Source organism: Schistocerca gregaria, chromosome 6, assembly GCF_023897955.1.
Source record: "Schistocerca gregaria isolate iqSchGreg1 chromosome 6, iqSchGreg1.2, whole genome shotgun sequence".
In the NCBI taxonomy this organism is placed as follows: domain Eukaryota; kingdom Metazoa; phylum Arthropoda; class Insecta; order Orthoptera; family Acrididae; genus Schistocerca; species Schistocerca gregaria.
In genome coordinates, this window is record NC_064925.1 from 4,708,399 (window position 1) to 4,727,344 (window position 18,946).

Below are 18,946 nucleotides of genomic sequence, written 5' to 3' on the forward strand. Positions count from 1 at the left end.
ACTGCAAATATTTACAGAATTAATACACTGTCAGAATGAAAGATAGTTGAGCACTTTTAATAAATTAATCATACACAAAACACCTAATCGTGACTGTTGTGACCAAATGCTGTCAAAACTGAAATCTAACAGACATTTTTACTTAAGCTGGTCTAACAGTCCCTGTTAAGGTATTCATCTATAGAGTAGAAGGATACTACAAAAAAAAAATACTGTAGTACTTTAAGGAAAGTCTTAAAACTGTCCAAAAGTGTGTGTGTCTTGACAGAAATAAATAAAACTGATAATAAGATTAAAACTGTATGGGACATTGTCAGTGCACAAAATTAAAATATGCATAGTTAAAATAGTTTGACAATGTTGTGACGGATAATTAACAAGTAGAAAGTACTTTTAACAATCATTTTCTCAACGTAGCAGCAAATGTCATGTTAAATGATTCAGCTGAAGAAGCAAGAGACTATATTAAAAAATGAGCAAATATTAAAAATGTCATTTCACTAAACTTTAAGCAACTAGAAGTAGTAGCAACACCCTTCACTGAAATTAATACAATTTAAAAAATTCAAAAAAACTAAAGTCCTTGTTGAGTTAATGGAATTTTAAACAGAATTCTGAAAATTTTTTCGACTTAATAAATAATGCCCATAGTATATATGTAGTGCATCACTACCACAGGGAATTTTTCCAGGCAGGTTAATATACAATTATTAAACCACTACATTAAAAAAAGGTGAAAAGTCTGGCTTAAACCATTATTGTCCAATTTCCTCATGGACATCTATTTCCAAAATGTTCGAAAAAGTAATGCATCCGAGCAGTCACACACTTCAGTCGAAACAATTTTCTTAGCATATCACAATTTGGAGAACAGAAAGGTTGCTTGAGTGAGAATGCTATTTATATATTCACTCATCAAATAGTGCAAGCCTTAATTAATAATATATCAACAGTTGATAGTTTTTGTTATTCTTCCATGGCACTTGATTGTGTATCGTGTGAATCATGAACTGTCTTAGAAAAACTCCAGTTTTATGAAATTGATGGATTTATGCACAGCTGGTTTGAATCATACGTAAGAAACAGAATGCAAAAGGCTGTGCTGAATAATTCCGACATTGTCGGAAATGTAGAAAATTTTAAGTTTGGGGGAAAATAGCAAAGGGAGTCCCACAGCATTCAATGCTGGGTGTTCTACTTTTCCTTATACACATGAATGGTCTTCCAATTCACATTCATCAAGCAAAAATGGTTCTTTTTCCATGTGATACTAGTTATATAATAAATCCCATAAGAGAGAAAGCGACAGAAGAGCTGGTAAATGATATTTTCCAAAGAATTAAATGGTTCTATGAAAAGACACTCTTCCTAAGTTTTGAAGAAAAGCACACCACATTAGATTCTGTGCAAGAAGTAGAGTCATAGCAAGAATAAATATAGCACATGAGCAGCTGTGAGAAAGTAGGATAGAATGCTCCAAATTTTTGCATTTACATATTGATGAAATCTGCAACTGGAGGAAACATATACTGAGCTCCTCAAACAATTAAGTTCAGCTACTTCTGCTCCACTCAGTGCTTCTATACAAGGTTGGGAGGATAGTTTTGGTCTTTGAAGTTCTCAGTGAGACCATTGACATATTTGGAGAGAGACTACTCATCACTACAGATGCGACGACCATGAATGGCTATGCTGTATGGAAGGGACTTACTGGTATGGAATGGATGCAGCTGTCAAAGTAGAATTACGATGGTGAGTGGTAGAGTTGATGTGGATGTAGGTTCTAAGGTAGCCTTTCTTGAGGTGGAAGTCAACATCAATGAACATAGTTTGTTGGGTTGAGGATGATCATTACGTCAAGATAATGAAGATGTCATCAGTGAATCTGAACTAGGAGAGGGATTTGGGATTCTGGGTGGTTAGGAATGGTTCCTCTAGATGCCCATGAACATGATGGCATAGGATGGTGCCCATTACTGTACCACAGACTTGTTTGCAGGTGATGCCTTCCAAGGAGAGCTAATTGTGGCTGTGGATATAAACTGTCGAGTCACATTAATGTGACTACCTGTCAGAAGACTGAATAAACATCTTTTGCACTGCGGATTGTAGCGAGTTAAGCAGGAAGAGAGTTAATGAGGTTCTGGAAGGCACCCACAGAAATGTGGAACCACAGACTTCAGTGCTGTGGCCAGCTGCACTAGATTTCTTGATTGAGAATCCATGGTGTGAACAGCCGATCGAGGTGGTCCCACAGATTCTTGATTGTGTTTAAATCCGGGGAGTGCGATAATCTCATCCTGGTTCTCCTTGAACCATATAAGTACACTGTGAGCTGTGTGGCAAGTTGCATTGTCCCGCTGGTAGATGCTATTGTGTTGAGGGAAAACAAACTGCATGTAGAGGTGGACATGGTCCTCATGCTTAGATACATACTTGTGTTGATCTGTTGTTCTTTCCAGATTTACAAGATCACCTAGGGAATTTTATGAAAAGATTCACCAGACCATAACGCTCTCTCCTCGGGCATAGAACCTTCAGATGATTGTTGCAGGGTGTTTACTTTCAGTCTGACAGGGCATTAAACGTGATTCTCTGAAAAGGCCACCTGTTGCCCGTCAGTGGATGTCCAGTTGTGGTATTGGCAAGCAAATTTCTTCCTTAATCACTGGTGAACAGCAGTCAGCCTGGGTGCATGAATCAGGTGCCTACTGCAGAGGCAGTAATGGTCACTGAATAGTTGTTGAGGAGTCACTGTTGGTAGCCCCTTGGTTCATCTGGGTGGTCAGTTGTTCAACAGTTGCATGTCTGTTTGCCCATAGATATCTCTGCAGCAGTCATTCACCTCTGTCATCTGTGGCTGTCGGTATACCACAGTTACCTTCATGTCAGTTTTGGATAGCGCCAATTTGCCATACATGGTGTACTTTGACCACAACGGCATGTGAATACTTTACATTATTTGAGAAATGCGTCCACTCATGGTCCGAAAGACAACGATCGTGCCCTTTTGGACGTCAGATAGGTCCTTCCATTTCAGCAGTATGACAATGACTGCAATGTTTTCTGTGGTCCCTGAGAAGCTTTATGTACCCTCCACTGATGCTGCCATTTGCTGTCTGTGAGTAGCTATTGCTTGTTGGCTTCAAGTGTAAGCTATGGCCACATTAATGTGACTGAACTGTGTGTTTCATCATGGTAACAGGAAAGGAGTTGTACATTTGGAGTCAGCCATGTGCTGGGAAAGGCATCAAGGTCATGGGCATTGGTGATGTTAGTGTAGAGAGAGGTGGCATTGACAGCTTTCATGGATCAACACATTCAGACTATTACTTATTACTGTATAAAAACACCCATCATTCCTCCTCTGACTCTTGACAGTTTATGTTTCCTTACCACCTAGTGCCATGGTCATCACTGTAGATGCTACCTCTCTTTGCACGACATCCCCAATGACCATGCGCGTGCCACTATTGAACACTACTTTTCCCATTACCCGACTGCCTTCAAACCTACAACCACATTCCTAATCCACTCGCAATTACTTCTCCTTTGAAGGCATCACCTAAAGAAAAAAAAAAGTGTGCACCCACATGGCACCTCCTACGCTAATCTGTTCATAGGCCATCTGGAGGAATCCTTCCTAACTACCTGGGATCCCAAACCCGTCGCCTGGTTCAGATTTGTCGATAATGTCTTCGTGACCTGGACTGAGATTGAAGTCATCCCACCCACATTCCTCCAGAACCTCCCCCATTAACTTCACCTGGTTTCCCTCAACCCAACAATCCACCTTCCTTAATGAACTCCACCTCAAGGATGGCTACGTCAGTACTTCTGTCCACACCAGACTTGCGAGCCACCAACAATATCTCAATGACAGCTTTCATTCATACCAAGAAATCCCTTCCATGCAGTCTAGCCACCCATGGTCGTCACATGTATAGTCATGAGCAGCCCCTCTCCAACTATGTCAAAGGTCTCACTGTGACCTTCAAAGCCTGGTATTACCCTCCCAACATTGTCCAGTAACACCATCCAGGAATGGGGCAACTGATTCACATTCTATGCCAGGGTTCAGCTATCTCGCATCACACCCTGAAGTGAGGAAAGTCATACCCACTACTATCTTGACCCCTCCCATGGTAGTATCCAGACCTACACAATATCTTTATCCATCCCTAAATAGACCCTGTTCCCATTCCCTTTCCTTAGGGCTCATATTACTTGTACCATGTATCCTCCCTCTACCACCTACTGTAGTACTGTTGTAGCCATATCCTATCCCATGACAGGCAGGATTACCTGTGAAAGCAGTCACGTGATCTACAAACTAAGCTGAAATTGCTGTGGTACTTTCTGCATGGGCAAGATAACTAACAAGTTGTTTGTCCGCACGAATGGCCACTGCCAAACTGGTCAGAAAACAGCAGGACCACCCAGTTGCTGAACTTGCTGCCTGACACAATGTGCTTCACTTCAGTGACAACCTGCACCATATGGATCCTTCCTACCAGCACCAGCTTTTCTGAATTGTGTGGGAGGGAGCTCTCCTCGCAATGTATCCTCCTTGCCCATGATGCCCCTGGCCTCTATGTTCTCCTGTCCCTGCCTTCCCCCTGTGAACCCCTTCTCGCTTCCCACTGCCACTCCTGCTCTACGCACGCCTTCTATTCCACCACCTCACCTACAGTTTTTTTCCCTTTATCTTGAGCTCACCTCTCTCACAGCTTCCCCTCCCCCCAACAAATCTCCCCCCCCCCCCCCCCCACTCCCACCCAACTCTGCACCTTGCAGCCCATCCTGCATCCTGTCACAGCCACGTCCTTGTATGCTCTTACAAGCAGTGCAACATCTTCCAACACCTCTTCCTGCTATTTTTCCCACTCCTTGTCCCATACCTTCTTACTCCCACCAGCTACCCATCTTTCAGCACTTCTGATGCAGGTGGAGTCTGTGATGGTCCCAGCAGCTGGAGAATAGTAGCCGTGTGTGTGTGTGTGTGTGTTTCATTGGGCATGTCTGCAATCCAGCACCTCTTTTATGTGGTGAATAGCAATCTCATCTTTCCATTTTTGTTACTCCATACAGGACATTACTGTAACATCATGAAAGTCTAATCATTAGAACAGACACCTACCTTACGTAATGCTCCATCTGCTGCATGTAGTGTGCCCTAGTGGTTAACATCACAGGCTGCTGTAGTGTGTCACCAATTCAAACTCAGTCTCCTGCAATTATTTGTGATTTGGTAGTTACTAGGTCTGGAAGGTTCTCGAATTTTCTTACTTTTGTAATATTTGTAGGTTCTGGAATATACTGTGTTTCCATGTACACTTAGGGGACAAAAATCATGGGATACCTCCAAATATTGTGTTGGACCACCTTTTGCATGGCATAGTGCAACACCTCGATGTGGCATGGACTCAACAAGTCGTTGGAAGTCTGCTCAGAAATATTGAGAAATGCTGCCTCTATAGCTTTCCATAATTTCGAACTTGTTGCTAGTGCAACCTCTCAATTATGTCCTATAAAAGTTCAATGGGATTCATGTCGGACAATCTGGGTGGCCAGATCATTCATCGAATTGTCAGAATGACCTCTAGACTGATCACAAGCAACAGTGACTCTGTGATGGGTGCATTGTCATCCATAAAAATTCCACTGTTGTTTTGGAACAAGAAGCCCATGAATGGCTACAGACGGTTTCCAAATAGCCGAACTTAACCATTTTCAGTCGATAATCAGTTCAGTTGGACCCAGTCCATTCCATGTAAAGACAGCCCACAAACCGAGCGAGGTAGCACACTGGACTCGCATTTGGGAGGACGACGGTTCAATCCCATCTCCGGCCATCCTGATTTAGGTTTTCCGTGATTTCCCTAAATCGCTTCAGGTAAATGCCGGGATGGTTCCTTTGAAAGGGCACGGCCGATTTCCTTCCCCATCCTTCCCTCACCCGAGCTTGCGCTCCTTCTCTAATGACCTGGTTGTCGATGGGACGTTAAACACTAATCTCCTCCTCCTCCTCCTCCAGCCCACAACATTCTGGAGCCACCACCAGGTTGCACAGTGCCTTGTTGACAACTTGGTCTGTGGCTTCGTAGGGACTGCACCACACTCAAACACTATCATCAGCTCCTACCAACAGGAATTGGAACTCATATGAATAGACCACAGTTTTCCAGTCATCTATGATCCAACCTATAAGGTCATGAGCCAGGAGAGAGGCACTTAAGTTGGTTGTCTGCTGCCATAGCCCATTAAAGCCAAAATTCGCCCTAATGGAAATGTTCATTGTAAGCTGCACATTGATTTCTGATGTTATTTGATTAAGTGTTGCTCGTCGTTTAGCACTGACAACTTTACGTACACGCTGCTGCTCTCGGTCATTAATTGAATGCCGCTGGCCACTACTTTGTTCATGGTGAGAGGTAATGTCTGAAATTTGGTGTTCTCAGCATACTCATGACACTGTGGATCTCAGAATATTGAATACCGTAACAGTTTCCGAAATGGAATGTCCCATATGTATAGCTGTTAATTCCTGTTGTGTATACATAATCATTTCGGAAACTTTCCAGATGAATCACCTGCAATGACAGTTCCGCGAATGCCTCTTTTATATCTTGTGTATGTGATACTATCGCCACGTGTGTATGTTCACATCGCTATCACATGAGTCTTATCATCTCTCCATTCAGGAGTTCAGTTCTCATCTGACTCTACATTGGTATTTGTAATAGACATGCATCAGTGCAACATGTCGTACATAATTTACTATCCTGCATTTGAATTTGGACTTGATTCTGTTTATGGCGTGACATTGTTTGGTGGAGATGCCAAGTACTTCAAAACATCTGCATCATCATGGGTCCAATTAGGAAGCATAAAAGCTGTCATCTACATGGACAGAAACCAGAATACAAGCAGTACATTGCTCCCACGTTCTGTATATTTAGGAAACCAATGGATACCATAACATCAGTAACTCAACTGCACATCTGGCATCCATAAGTGTTTTCTGGAGAGACTGAAGAGGACCTTACGAAATGGCTGAAACACAAATACAACAGCTGGGGTTACATGATGTATTCACCAAATGTATACTTTTACACAGACGATGTAGCAATGGTTTGTGAACAATGAAGAGAAGCACATTCTCTTAGCAGAAGAACAATTGGGAAACAGGGCTCAACATCATAGGGAAATGTCACACTCCTATATACAGAATGCCTTAGTCCTATGCCACATTGTGAATCAGTTTGACAAAAGACTTATGACTGACTCCTGAAAGCGACCCCTATGGTAGTTGTGGAAGACCACCAAAGACTCAACCCCTTTCATGCGCAAGGTTGTAAGAGAAGAGCTACAGCTTTTTATGACTGGCCGAATTGTCAGACCAAGGCAAGAGATAACCCTGAATGTCAACCACATACATCAGAAGGCAGTAGAGAAAGATGAAGAAATTGTGTATTGAACCTTAACACATTTCACCACCAGCTGAATGTTCTACGAAGAACAGACTCGATCAACTTGGATTTATGCTGCAGCCATCAAGTGTCAGTTTTGCAGCCCACCAATGCAGGTACAACCAAGTCCTCCATCATGTAAAATACCCTACAGAAGAACAGACAAATAGAGGACAGAAGAAAACACATCAGTATGCTTCCACTCTGGCTGCCTTAGACACATTGTGTGCTACTGCAGGGAAAGAAGATATGGTTCCGGCGACTACTACGTATGTCAACTGTCGCAACAGTTCTGTTCATGCCAGTCAACTGCAGACATCATAACTGACCTGTGGGACAAAGACTATCACTGCGCCCTGAATGAGTTTACTCCCCAACATGCTGTAGCCAATCACAGTCACCATACAAAGCTACCAGCTGCATGCCTAGCTCCCAAATTGGGAAGAAGCAAGTGAGGTGGCAATCTATGGACATGAAACTGCCACATACGAAAATTGTCCACAGATGACAGTCATCAAGAGGTCAGGAAATCTCATAGATAACATCATCAGTGGCCAACCTGTACAGATGCTAATCAACTCACAAGGGAATCTCCCCATCGCACCCCAATCAGGTTTAGTTATAAGTTGGCACAGTGAATAGGCCTTGAAAAACTGAACACAGATCAATCGAGAAAACAGGAAGAAATTGTGTAGAACTATGAAAAAAAATAAGCAAAATCTACAAACTGAGTAGTCCATGCACAAGATAGGTAACATCAAGGAGAGTATTAGCTAAGGAGCACCGTGGTCCCGTGGTTAGCGTGAGCAGCTACAGAGCGAGAGGTCCTTGGTTCAAGTCTTCCATCGAGTGAAAAGTTAAATTTTTTATTTTCAGACAATTATTATCTGTCCGGCTGATGCGAGGAAACTATGCCGTAAACTATGCCGTAGCATGGGGATGCTACACCTAAACAAACATCAAAACGCACAACTTCAGTCGACTACAGCGCACGGAAGAGAGAGTATTCCTGCTAACGAGGCTCCCTGGCTGGCAGTTGAGTGTTCGCTACTGTGGACGATTGTGCATTAAATACGTGAGATGTATTCCGTGGGCAATATGAATCCAGCAAATATAGCTTGCGACTTCAATAACAATCACACGGTTTTGCGGTGCGGTCGCAAAACACAGGCACTAAACTTATTACAGTGAACAGAGACGTCAATGAATGAACGGACAGAACATAACTTTGTGAAAATGAAGAAAGTAAACTTATCACTCCAGGGAAGGCTTGAACCAAGGACCTGTTGCTCCGCAGCTGCTCACGCTAACCACAGGACCACAGCACTCCTTCGCTCACATTATCCTTGATGTTGCCTGTCTTGTGCATGAACTACTCAGTTTGTATATTTTGCTTATGTTTTCCATAGTTCCACACAACTTCTTCCTGTTTTCTCGATGGATCTGTGTTCAGTTTTTCAAGGGCTATCCACTGTGCCAACTTATAACTAAATGTGAGGGGGGTGCGACGGGAAGGTTCCCTTGTCAGTAGCTTCCATTGCCGTGCTGTCAACTGATTATTGTTGTCAGCTAAAGAAGAAGTGTTACGTTACACGAGTGTGTTGTACTGAAACTTGCAAATGGGAATATGTCCAACCAACAGTAACATGTGTTACAAAAAGTGCGCATATAGGGTGTTCCCAGATGAATGATAGATAATCTGGGAGGAATTGGAGAAACCAAAAGTAACATCATTGAAGCATGAGAGTATCTTCCTTCCTCTCCTGTGGTCCTTGTGAAGAACAGCACATGGTGTTTCAGCATCGACTATCTGTGACTGAACAGACTCATGAAAAGAGGTGCTTCTCCATTGCCCTGCACTGGTGACATCCTAAGCTGCTTGAGAGAAGAAAATTATTTCTCAACTGTGGTCGTGTGGATAGGCTACACACAAATCAAGGCTGACATGGTTGACCAGGAAAAGACTGCCTTCAATGCACCTGATGGCCTATTTGAGTGTTGGACTATGTAACACTCCAGCCACATTGGAGCGTATGATGGACAACCTGGTTGGACACATTATATCAGGGGTTCCAGCTTGTGTGCTCTCTGCTGAGTTGCAGAGTGTTCCCTGTTCTGAGGGGCATTATTGCTCACTGTAAACAATCAAGTGAATAAGCATGTTTTCATCTGCCAACTGCACCTTACATGATCACCCACCTAGCTTGTTTGGCCCCTTGCAGGTCTGGAGATTAGAATAGGCCCAAGGTATTCCTGCCTATCGTTAGAGGGGACTAACAGGAGTCTCACATATTTATGTGATGGTCCCCTGTAGGGTTTGACCTCCATTTTTCCCGAAGAGCAAGCCGATTGGTGAAGGGCGCCTTACATGGTGCATCGTGTCAATCATGCACTGAGACCTTCAGCAATCTTCATCATTGTGGCTTTGTGGTTGTGCTCATTCTCCATCTCTTGGGCGAGGACACATTCCTGGGTGGGTTTTCCTTCATCCTCTATGCAGTGTCATTTTATGTGCCAACGATGACCATGGACTTCTTCACACCTTATATCCAGCGTGGTAGCCAGGCCATTGTGGTGGGGCCGCCTTACTCGCTGTTGGTTTTAGCCCCCTGATTACACAGGGAGTGCTCTGCTGATGCCTGCGCCGTTAACTCCCCACATATGCCAAGGAGTAGATGCCTGTCACCCTGGCATGTCAAGACTTCTGGCAATGACCATCGTGCTAGGTGGCTTTTGCTGTGGCTAGGTGGTGCCCGTGCGGGGGGGGGGGGGGGGGGGGGGGGGCTGGTTGGAGTGGGTGTCATCAGGGTGGATGACACACCATGAAGCGTAGTACATCATCTCTTGCTAATGGTCAACCACCAGCAGTCTCTAAGCGTTCGAGGGCTCAATTTAATGCACGGAAGTATGATCCCAAATTGTTCTCCTCCATAGCCACACCACAGGAGGAATGCCAGGCTAAGGATAGCAGCGAAGCTTATTCGCCCTTGTACCTCTTATGTACGAGAGTTGATGGGGAATCTTTCCTGTCATGAAGCCTCAGTTTTTTTTTTATGAAGCATTTAGAGGATTAGTTTGGGGAGGTGGGGGGATTGATAAAAACAGCATCCTTTGCTCAGTCATGGGCATTACTCGCCTATGACAAGCTGAGGGATGTTTTTGTTACCATCACACCCCAGAAGAGCTTAAATATGGTCCAGGGTATTATATTCCTCAGGGACCTCCTTTTGCAGTCTGACGACTAGCTGTGTGCCAATTTAGAACACTGAGATGTTCATTTCATCTGGTGCATCTGTCGGGGTCCAAGGGATAATCAGGTTGCCACCGGTGCCTTCATCTTGGCCTTTGAGGGTGACACATTGCCCGAGAAGGTCAAGGTGATGGTCTACTGCCGTGATATCAATCCATATATTCCCTTCCCTGATGTGGTGCTTTAAGTGCTGGAAGTTCGGCCAAATGTCTTTCTGCTGTACTTCCAGCATCACATGTCGAGATTGTGTATGTCCATCACATCCCAATACTCCATGTGCCCCACCTCCCATCTCTGTCAGCTGCGAAGAGCACCATTCCCCTTGCTCGCCGGACTGTAAGATTCTACAGAAGGAAAGGAAAATAAATGGAATACAAGACCCTCGACTGACTGACTTACACTGAGGTTAAGAGAAAATATGAGAGGCTACATCCTGTGTGTATGACATCAATGTGTGTCACCGCTACATCAACAGTTCTACCACCTTCCATTTCGCAGTGTACAGTTGGCCCTCAGATCCGTCAGACTCCACCTGCCCAGTTGATTGGGGGGGGGGGGGGGGGGGGCACTTCTTTCACTGTTGCTATTGCACTGCCTGCCTTGGGAGCAACGGTGGCCCAGCCATCAGGGACGTCAGTCCCCCCTTCTCAGCCGGAGAAGTGTAAGTCTTCTTCGGCTACTCTTGCTAGGGAGGGGTCCCTTCCCAGGTTCCTACCAGTGACAAAGCAGACATCCTTCAGTGGCTAAAGCACCTACAGGTAGCTGGTCGTAGGGCTTCACGATCCTTTTCAGTCCCTGAGACTGAATCAGTGAAGCCCTCCCAGCGGGACAAACTTAAGGAGCAGCGAGATAAACCAAAAAAGAAAAAGACCCCCAAAAACCAAGTTCTGTGGTGGCACCCATAGCACCACTACCTACAAGCTCTGTGTCCGAGGATGAAGTGGAGATTCTGGCATCCACTGAGGACCTAGATCGCACTGGGCCCTCAGACATGATGGATGTTGGTTGCATAGGTACTCATCTGGTGGCAGCAGATGACCCTGAGGCTTAGACCGCCTCATTGAGTGTTTCATGCCTTTCCAATCTCGCAATCATGTCATCTTCCAGTGGAATTGCGGCAGTTTTTTCCATCACCTGGCTGAGCTACGTCAGCTGTTAAGCTTTACACCTACTTTCTGCATTGTCCTCCAGGAAACTTTGTTCCCGGCACTTCGCAGCTGGCAGGGGATATTACAAGAATTGTAGCCAATATAATAGTGTGTCAGGTGGAGTTTGCATCTATGTCCTGAACTTGGTATATAGTGAACCTGTGCCTGTTCAAACTTCTCTTGAAGCTGTGGCAGCCAGGTTGCGAATGGCGCAGAAAATAACTGTCTGCAACATAAAAAATTAAAGTTGGTATTGCGGAAATTTTTAACAGTCAGAACCGGAATATTCCAAAGTATTAAAAATATTCCATACTCCCAGGTCTCGTGCCCTCTCCCCACAAACTCTCGTATGGGTGCCCTTGTATCACAACCTATATCAGCCCTGTAACTAGCAGAACACTATCAAAGGAAGAACTGACTATGAATCAACGCATCGTGTACGTGCTGTTATGCAAACACTATTTGGCCTTTTACATTGGCATGACTACCACTAACTTATCAGTTAGGAAGGATGATCATAGGCAGAGGGATATATACTGGCAACACACAATATCCTGTTGCAGAACATGCTCTACAATGTGATAGTTATGACTCAGTACTATTTTACCACAAAACATGCAATCTGGATTCTTCCTCCAGACAGTTTCTCAGATCTCTATTGGGGAGGGGGGCTGGTGTCACAACGTGTCTTTAGTTTTTGTTGCATGAATTTCTTAGGTCTTAACATTTCCTCTCAGTGTCTATTCTTTTCTTCACTAGCCTTAATTTTCTATACAATTTATTTTCTGACCTGTCCATCCCTCCCTCCCACACCCACTCACCCACTAACCTCTGCCACATACAACACACTTAACTTTCAACACAAAGATTCCAAGACTTACCAAGCAGGAAAGCGCCGGCAGACAGGCACAATGAACAAAACACACAAACACACACACAGAATTACTAACTTTCGCAACCGATGGTTGCTTCTTCAGGAAGGAGAGGGAAAGACGAAAGGATGTGGGTTTTAAGGGAGAGGGTAAGGAGTCATTCCAATCCCGGGCGCGGAAAGACTTCTCTTAGGCGGAAAAAAAGGACAGGTTTACACTCTCGTGCGCGCGCGCGCCCACACACACACACACACACACACACACACACACACACACACACACACACACACAAGCAGACATATTTAAAGGCAAAGAGTCTTTGGCTTTAATGTAACTGGATAGGTAAAAAATCTACTCACCAAGCAGCGGTGTGAGAAAACAGTCTTTGCCTTTAAATATGTCTGCTTGTGTGTGTGTGTGTGTGTGTGTGTGTGTGTGTGTGTGTGTGTGTGTGCGAGCGCGCGCGCGCACGCGAGTGTACACCTGTCCTTTTTTTCCCCCTAAGGGAAGTCTTTCCGCTCCCGGGATTGAAATGACTCTTTACCCTCTCCCTTAAAACCCACATCCTTTTGTCTTTCCCTCTCCTTCCTGATCAAGCAACCATCAGTTGCGAAAGCTAGTAATTCTGTGTGTGTGTTTGTGTGTTTTGTTCATTGTGCCTGTCTGCCGGCGCTTTCCCGCTTGGTAAGTCTTGGAATCTTTGTTGCTCCACTTTCAAGCTCTCAGGTTTCAAATCTTTTCCATTTCAGTCCCCAACAATTAGTCTTTCCTTCTCATTCAGTCCTGAAGTCTCCCCTGATCTGGGGTCCTGGGTGATTTTTCCAAACATATCCCATTTTGTAATCTTTACTGGTCCTTTTCCTTCAGCTCCTTCCTTCCCCTTCAACCCTTCTGCCAGAACAAGTAGGCAATGACTCAGAAAGCTTGAAATTTCAGTACATTTATACATGTTTTCTCGCACCGCTGCTTGGTGAGTAGATTTTTTTACCTATCCAGTTACGTTATATCTCTCTGTCTTTTTAAAAATCTACAAATCATATAAATTTAAGTTTGCCTTTCTTCAGTCTATCTTTTTAAAATGAGTAGGGATAAAGTTTGATCTAGTCCTCATACTTGTCAGTACCTGTGTTTGGTTTTGGTATCATCGCAATCTTCAGTTTTAACACAATTGTTTCTCCCACAATCACTCATCACATCACTCATCTTATCTGCATCCACTTCCTCTTCCCTTTCCATAACATTGTCTTCAAGTTTGTTTCCTTTGTGTAGTCCATCTGTATATCCCTTCCACCTTTCAGCCTGTTGTTCATTGTTTACTACTTGGTTGCCACCTGAACTGTTGATATTCATTAAGCAATTTCTCTTTTCTCCAAAGGTTTCCTTAATTTTCCTGTATTATGTGGCATCTGTCATTCCAGTTGTCATGCATGTTCTTGTAGCACTGTGTTTCTCCTCTACCCATTCCTGATTTGCCATTTTGCACATTCCATCAGTTTTATTTTTTAAGCATTTGTTTCCATTGCAAGTTGAGTCAATTGTGGAAATATGCTCAGATAGTTTAAAAGGTGTAAGGCAGCTGCTTGCGAAAAACAAAAATGCTTACTTTCAGTCCTAGTCTGCCTCAAATTTTAAATTGTAATAGTATATTCAGGTTGTCGACTAATTGAGAGTTCTAACCGTGAGTTGGGTTGGGCACAAATAAGTAAGTGATGATTACACCAAGCTGAAGAAAACTTTTTACAACAAAAGTAAATAGAGTTTATAAGTTGAACATAAACAAAATTAAGACTAGGGCACTGTTGTTGAATTACTGGTAAATCAGGGATGCCAAGGGAGTTAGATTATGAAATGAGACCATGTAAGTTATAGACAAGTTTCGATATTTGAGCAGCAAAATAACTGATGATATCCTACATAGAGAGCATGTAATATGCAAACTGGCAACAGTAAGAAAAAGTTTACAAAAAGAGAAATATTTGTAAACTAGTATAACTTTCTGCTTCAGGAAGTTACTAAAGAAACAATTTTTCTGTAGTGCATCCAGGGTACAAGTGCAACTGGATGCCAAATAATTTAAACTTTTATAGAATAGAGGTTTTTAAATTGTGGCGCTACAGAAGAATGCTGAAGATAAGATGGGTAGATCAAGTGGCTAATGTGGTGATAATTAATCAAATTGGAGAGAGAAGAAATTTATGACACTAGCTGACTAAAAGAAGGAACTAGTTGATAGGTTGCGTTGTGAGGGATCTTTCTACAACACCATAGATTTTATTGAGCCCAACTTATTTACAATTAAACCACAGAATGTAGTTGCTGCTGACTATGATGGAAATACACAAAACAAAATGCCTGGGGGGGGGGGGGGGGTGAATACCTCATGATAAATACAGTATTTTAGATGTTTGTAGAATGACTCGACTCACATGTCAGTGTTGTAGAACACTGTTTGTGGGTTTGACTGGGAAACTTTTAGGTGTGAACTATACTCCGAGTGCAAGCATTTACCATTAAGTTGTTCACTGAAAACACAATGGTCGGCGTGAACAGTGAAGAGGGAAGACAGTTCTCAATTAGACAGGCAGGCAAATCCATGCAGTAACCAAACATCATCAATAGTTAGTTGAAATCACATTCTTGGAGAAAAACATGTAGCACAGGGTTGTCGCCAATAGGTACACCAGAAAGCTTGCCACAATTACCGGCCAGTTGACAAGTGAGGCCTTACAGTCCGCAGAACCTTTTCTTCTGGGAGTTTTGCCGTGTGAGGTGGCACTACTGCATGTATCCTTCCACACACTGTGCATAGCGACATTGGCTGACATATGCGTAGCTATATCTGTTTATCTTTTGATTCATTGGTGGGATTATAGAAACAGTTGGCAGCTTCAAATGGATGTAGGTTGAACTAGCTGTGCAGAGATGAAGAGGCTTGTATAGAGTAGACTAGTATGGAAAGCTGCTTAAAATTAATCGTCAACAATACCCATCTTCTTTGTCAAATTACTTACCTTATTAGTGCTTGCTTGCTTTATTGCTAGTACAGTGGTATGAAGTGTAACAAATTAGAAGTGTTGTATATGTTTCTGTGTTATAGTGCTACCTCCAGTTCTGGTGCCTCGCCATAGTGAGTATGCACCTGGTCACTCACTCCTGCCATTCCAGCAGCTGCCAGAACCAGCAATGCCACACAATGTGTCATATTCAGCTGGAGGTGGTTTCACAAATGGTGGTGCTGGTGGTGGAGGAGGTGGTGGAGCTGGTGGTGGTCCATCTTCACACCTTAGTCCTGGACCAACTTCTCCACTGAGCAGTGTGCCTAGTCCAGGCAGTACTAGTTCAAATCCACAAAGTCCATATGGAAGCAATGGATTGCCTGGTATGGAAACATTTTGTGCAATTTTTAAGTCAATTTTAGACTGCATATTGTGCCAGTTTGTTTTCAGGAATGCTTTATAATATAGTATAACAATTTATTTTAAAGTGCATGCTAAACGATTTCTGAATCATGACTCCTGGTGAAATTGAAAACTGGACTGTGTTGCTATTTGATTTTTATGACAAGTCACAATGCAACCCCTTAACACGAAATTATGAGACTTACCAGTTATTGGATATTCAGCATCCAAGCAGAGAAATGAAAGAGCTGGTCTTCTACAACTGACTAGCCCTTTGCTGGCCTCAGAACATTCCCCACATGAAATTTACCTTAGCTGTGAGAATATTTTGAAGTTAAAATCACACCAAATCTTGTGAATCTGTTGTGTAGGGTGCATGTTACAATAATTCACACCTCAGGTCTCTCATTTGCTCATTGCCAATGCCTTCTGCATTCTTTCTTTCACTCCACACATTTCCTAATGTCTCTTTCATTCATTTAATGCAAAAACAGTTTAATATTCACCAGTCATTGTTTTGCTGTAATTAAGATAATTTGTAAGATAAATCACTTTTTCATCTCGGAGAACTCTGATCATATTCTTTACAGCTGATGAAATACATGACCATTGCTTTGATTGCTATTTCGTTTCTAGCATAAAGTGGTGGCCCTTTTCTCATTAACAATGATAGATCAGCGTATGAAATAAGCTGGATTCTTTTCTAAATTGCTCCAACCTCCATTTTTTCTCATGTGTTTCCGATTGGCATTCAACAAATGTATGACATATCTTGCTAAACCCTACTCCACCTGATGTGCATGGTACTGGCTATTTCACACTCCTGTAATCAGTGATTATCCAGCATTGTAATGAAAAGTCTCAGGAGAAACACAAGTACTGGAGGCAGTACAGATAATAACATACCAAATAGATGGGGTGTCAAGTGGTCAATAGGTACATGAACAAGACTGAAAACATTGCTAAGCATTTGGGCAGCATCATCCATTAGAGTTAACTTATACAGAACAAAGTTTCATATACATGCACAGCTACATTGTCCTAGCTGACTATGTACAAACCCCATTGCAGCTTGACACAGAATCAAGCTGCAGTTGTGGCACAGTGTAGTGTGCGTGTGTGTGTTTTCTCTCTATGTTTCCCTTTCTCATTACAGTTTTTAGTTGTTCTTTAAGTGCATCATCTTCAGGAAAAGCACTTCGATGTTGAATTCAATTTCCAATTTTGTTACTGTTGAAAACAGAGTAAGAGACTCCTTATAGACCTCCACAAATTTTGAATTAACCACCACTGCAAAAACTGAGAAGGGTGTTGTAGTTTGTGCAGTTCTCTGAAACACTGTTTCAGTAAACCATTTAAGCATAAAAATTCTGCACATCAACTTGTCTTCTAGCTGTCATGCTGCATGACATGTATAAGTCATATCAAAATCAAAATTTCATTCATATCAGTGCCTTCTTTTTGTTGGAGTGAGAATGTTTCTCTTCGCCCTTGTATGCCCAATACTTCTATCTTCTGTTAATAAACCTGAGACAACATCCATGTTCCTGAACATAACCCTATTACAACCTTTGTTGGTGCCCTTTTCACTTTGTTGACAGTACTCAGTCAAGTATCATCACTTAAAAGACATATAATCATGGTGGTACTTTGCAGGTGTGGTCATCTGTTCACTCAGTATGCTTTGTGTGTTGTCCGTGGGAGGAAGTACTTCTGTGCGGGTGTACTATAAAAACTTACATCTCTATTTCTCTCTCAACATTTCTTATTGGAAGCACTTACTGTAAAAAGTGTTGTAGAACACTTATTTCTTTTTATGTTTCAAAATGTGCTGTACTCCAGATACAGCTCTTAACCGTCTTTTCCCTCAAGTCAGTATTATGTTGTTCAAACCAAGCATCTTTCCTTTATTCATGATCATTACTTTTGTTTCTATAGTTCTTTGTTTTATGTTTCTGCTTCTTTCATCTCCATTCTTCTTACTTACTAAATATTTGTAAGGTCTTGTTTGTTTTTAATTCATGAAACACTTGAGTATTTCTGTATTTTTTTATTTAGTTTCCATTTTGAACTCATTTCTTCATACTGTATCCAAGACACTTTGGAGATTGCTTTCACCTGGAACTATCACAACTACATCATCCACAAACCTATCATCTGTTTTCTTTCTCCATTTATTGTGATATCTGTACAGTATTCAATGCGTTTTTGCATGTTCTGTTTAGTTGTTGAGTAAGGGAGGGGCAGATTGAATCCTTTGCTTAGTGACTTTGAGAATTTCAGCTTCTTTTTGTGTAATTTTTAGTATTTAATATTGCTGTTTGTTCTTTGTATAGTTATTTAAATATTGTACTGACTCTGTAGTCTAGTTTGATCATTCCTAGAATTCCCATTAGTTGGTTCCAGCTGACAGTGTTTTGAATGCTTTCCTGGTGTCTATAAAAGCTATCCAAATGTTTCTCTGCACTCTTAAGATTTCTTCAGTTACATTGCAAATGGTAGAATAGCTTTACCAGTGCCTCCATTTTCTTGGAAGCCAAATTGATTGTTCGTTTCATTGACACCAATTTTCAGTATTGCAGATTACATTTAGTGATAGGTGTGCTGTTAATCCTTACTGTGGAATGAACCTGTTGTCATTGTATGTACCTTTGTGATCATATAATATATACGGAGATGTACTATACAAGCACACAAAACTGTTGGAATGTATGCAGTTTGTTAATTTGCGTGAGCTACTTCCATTGTGGTGTGTTACAAAGAATGTCAGGCAGAGCCTAAGAAAACAAAATTGGTGCACAATCTA

General features: G+C 42.4%; 1 protein-coding gene across 7 annotated transcripts in view; it reads left to right on the plus strand.

The window, feature by feature from the left end:
* The window catches only part of LOC126279134 (protein mothers against dpp-like), a 130,461-nt gene that overhangs the window by 41,140 nt on the left and 70,375 nt on the right, over positions 1-18,946 (plus strand). For all 7 annotated transcript variants that reach the window (XM_049979629.1, XM_049979630.1, XM_049979635.1 and 4 more), the window contains one exon: positions 15,840-16,121. In XM_049979629.1, the coding sequence (XP_049835586.1) occupies positions 15,840-16,121 (282 nt within the window). The remainder of the gene's footprint in view (positions 1-15,839; positions 16,122-18,946) is intronic.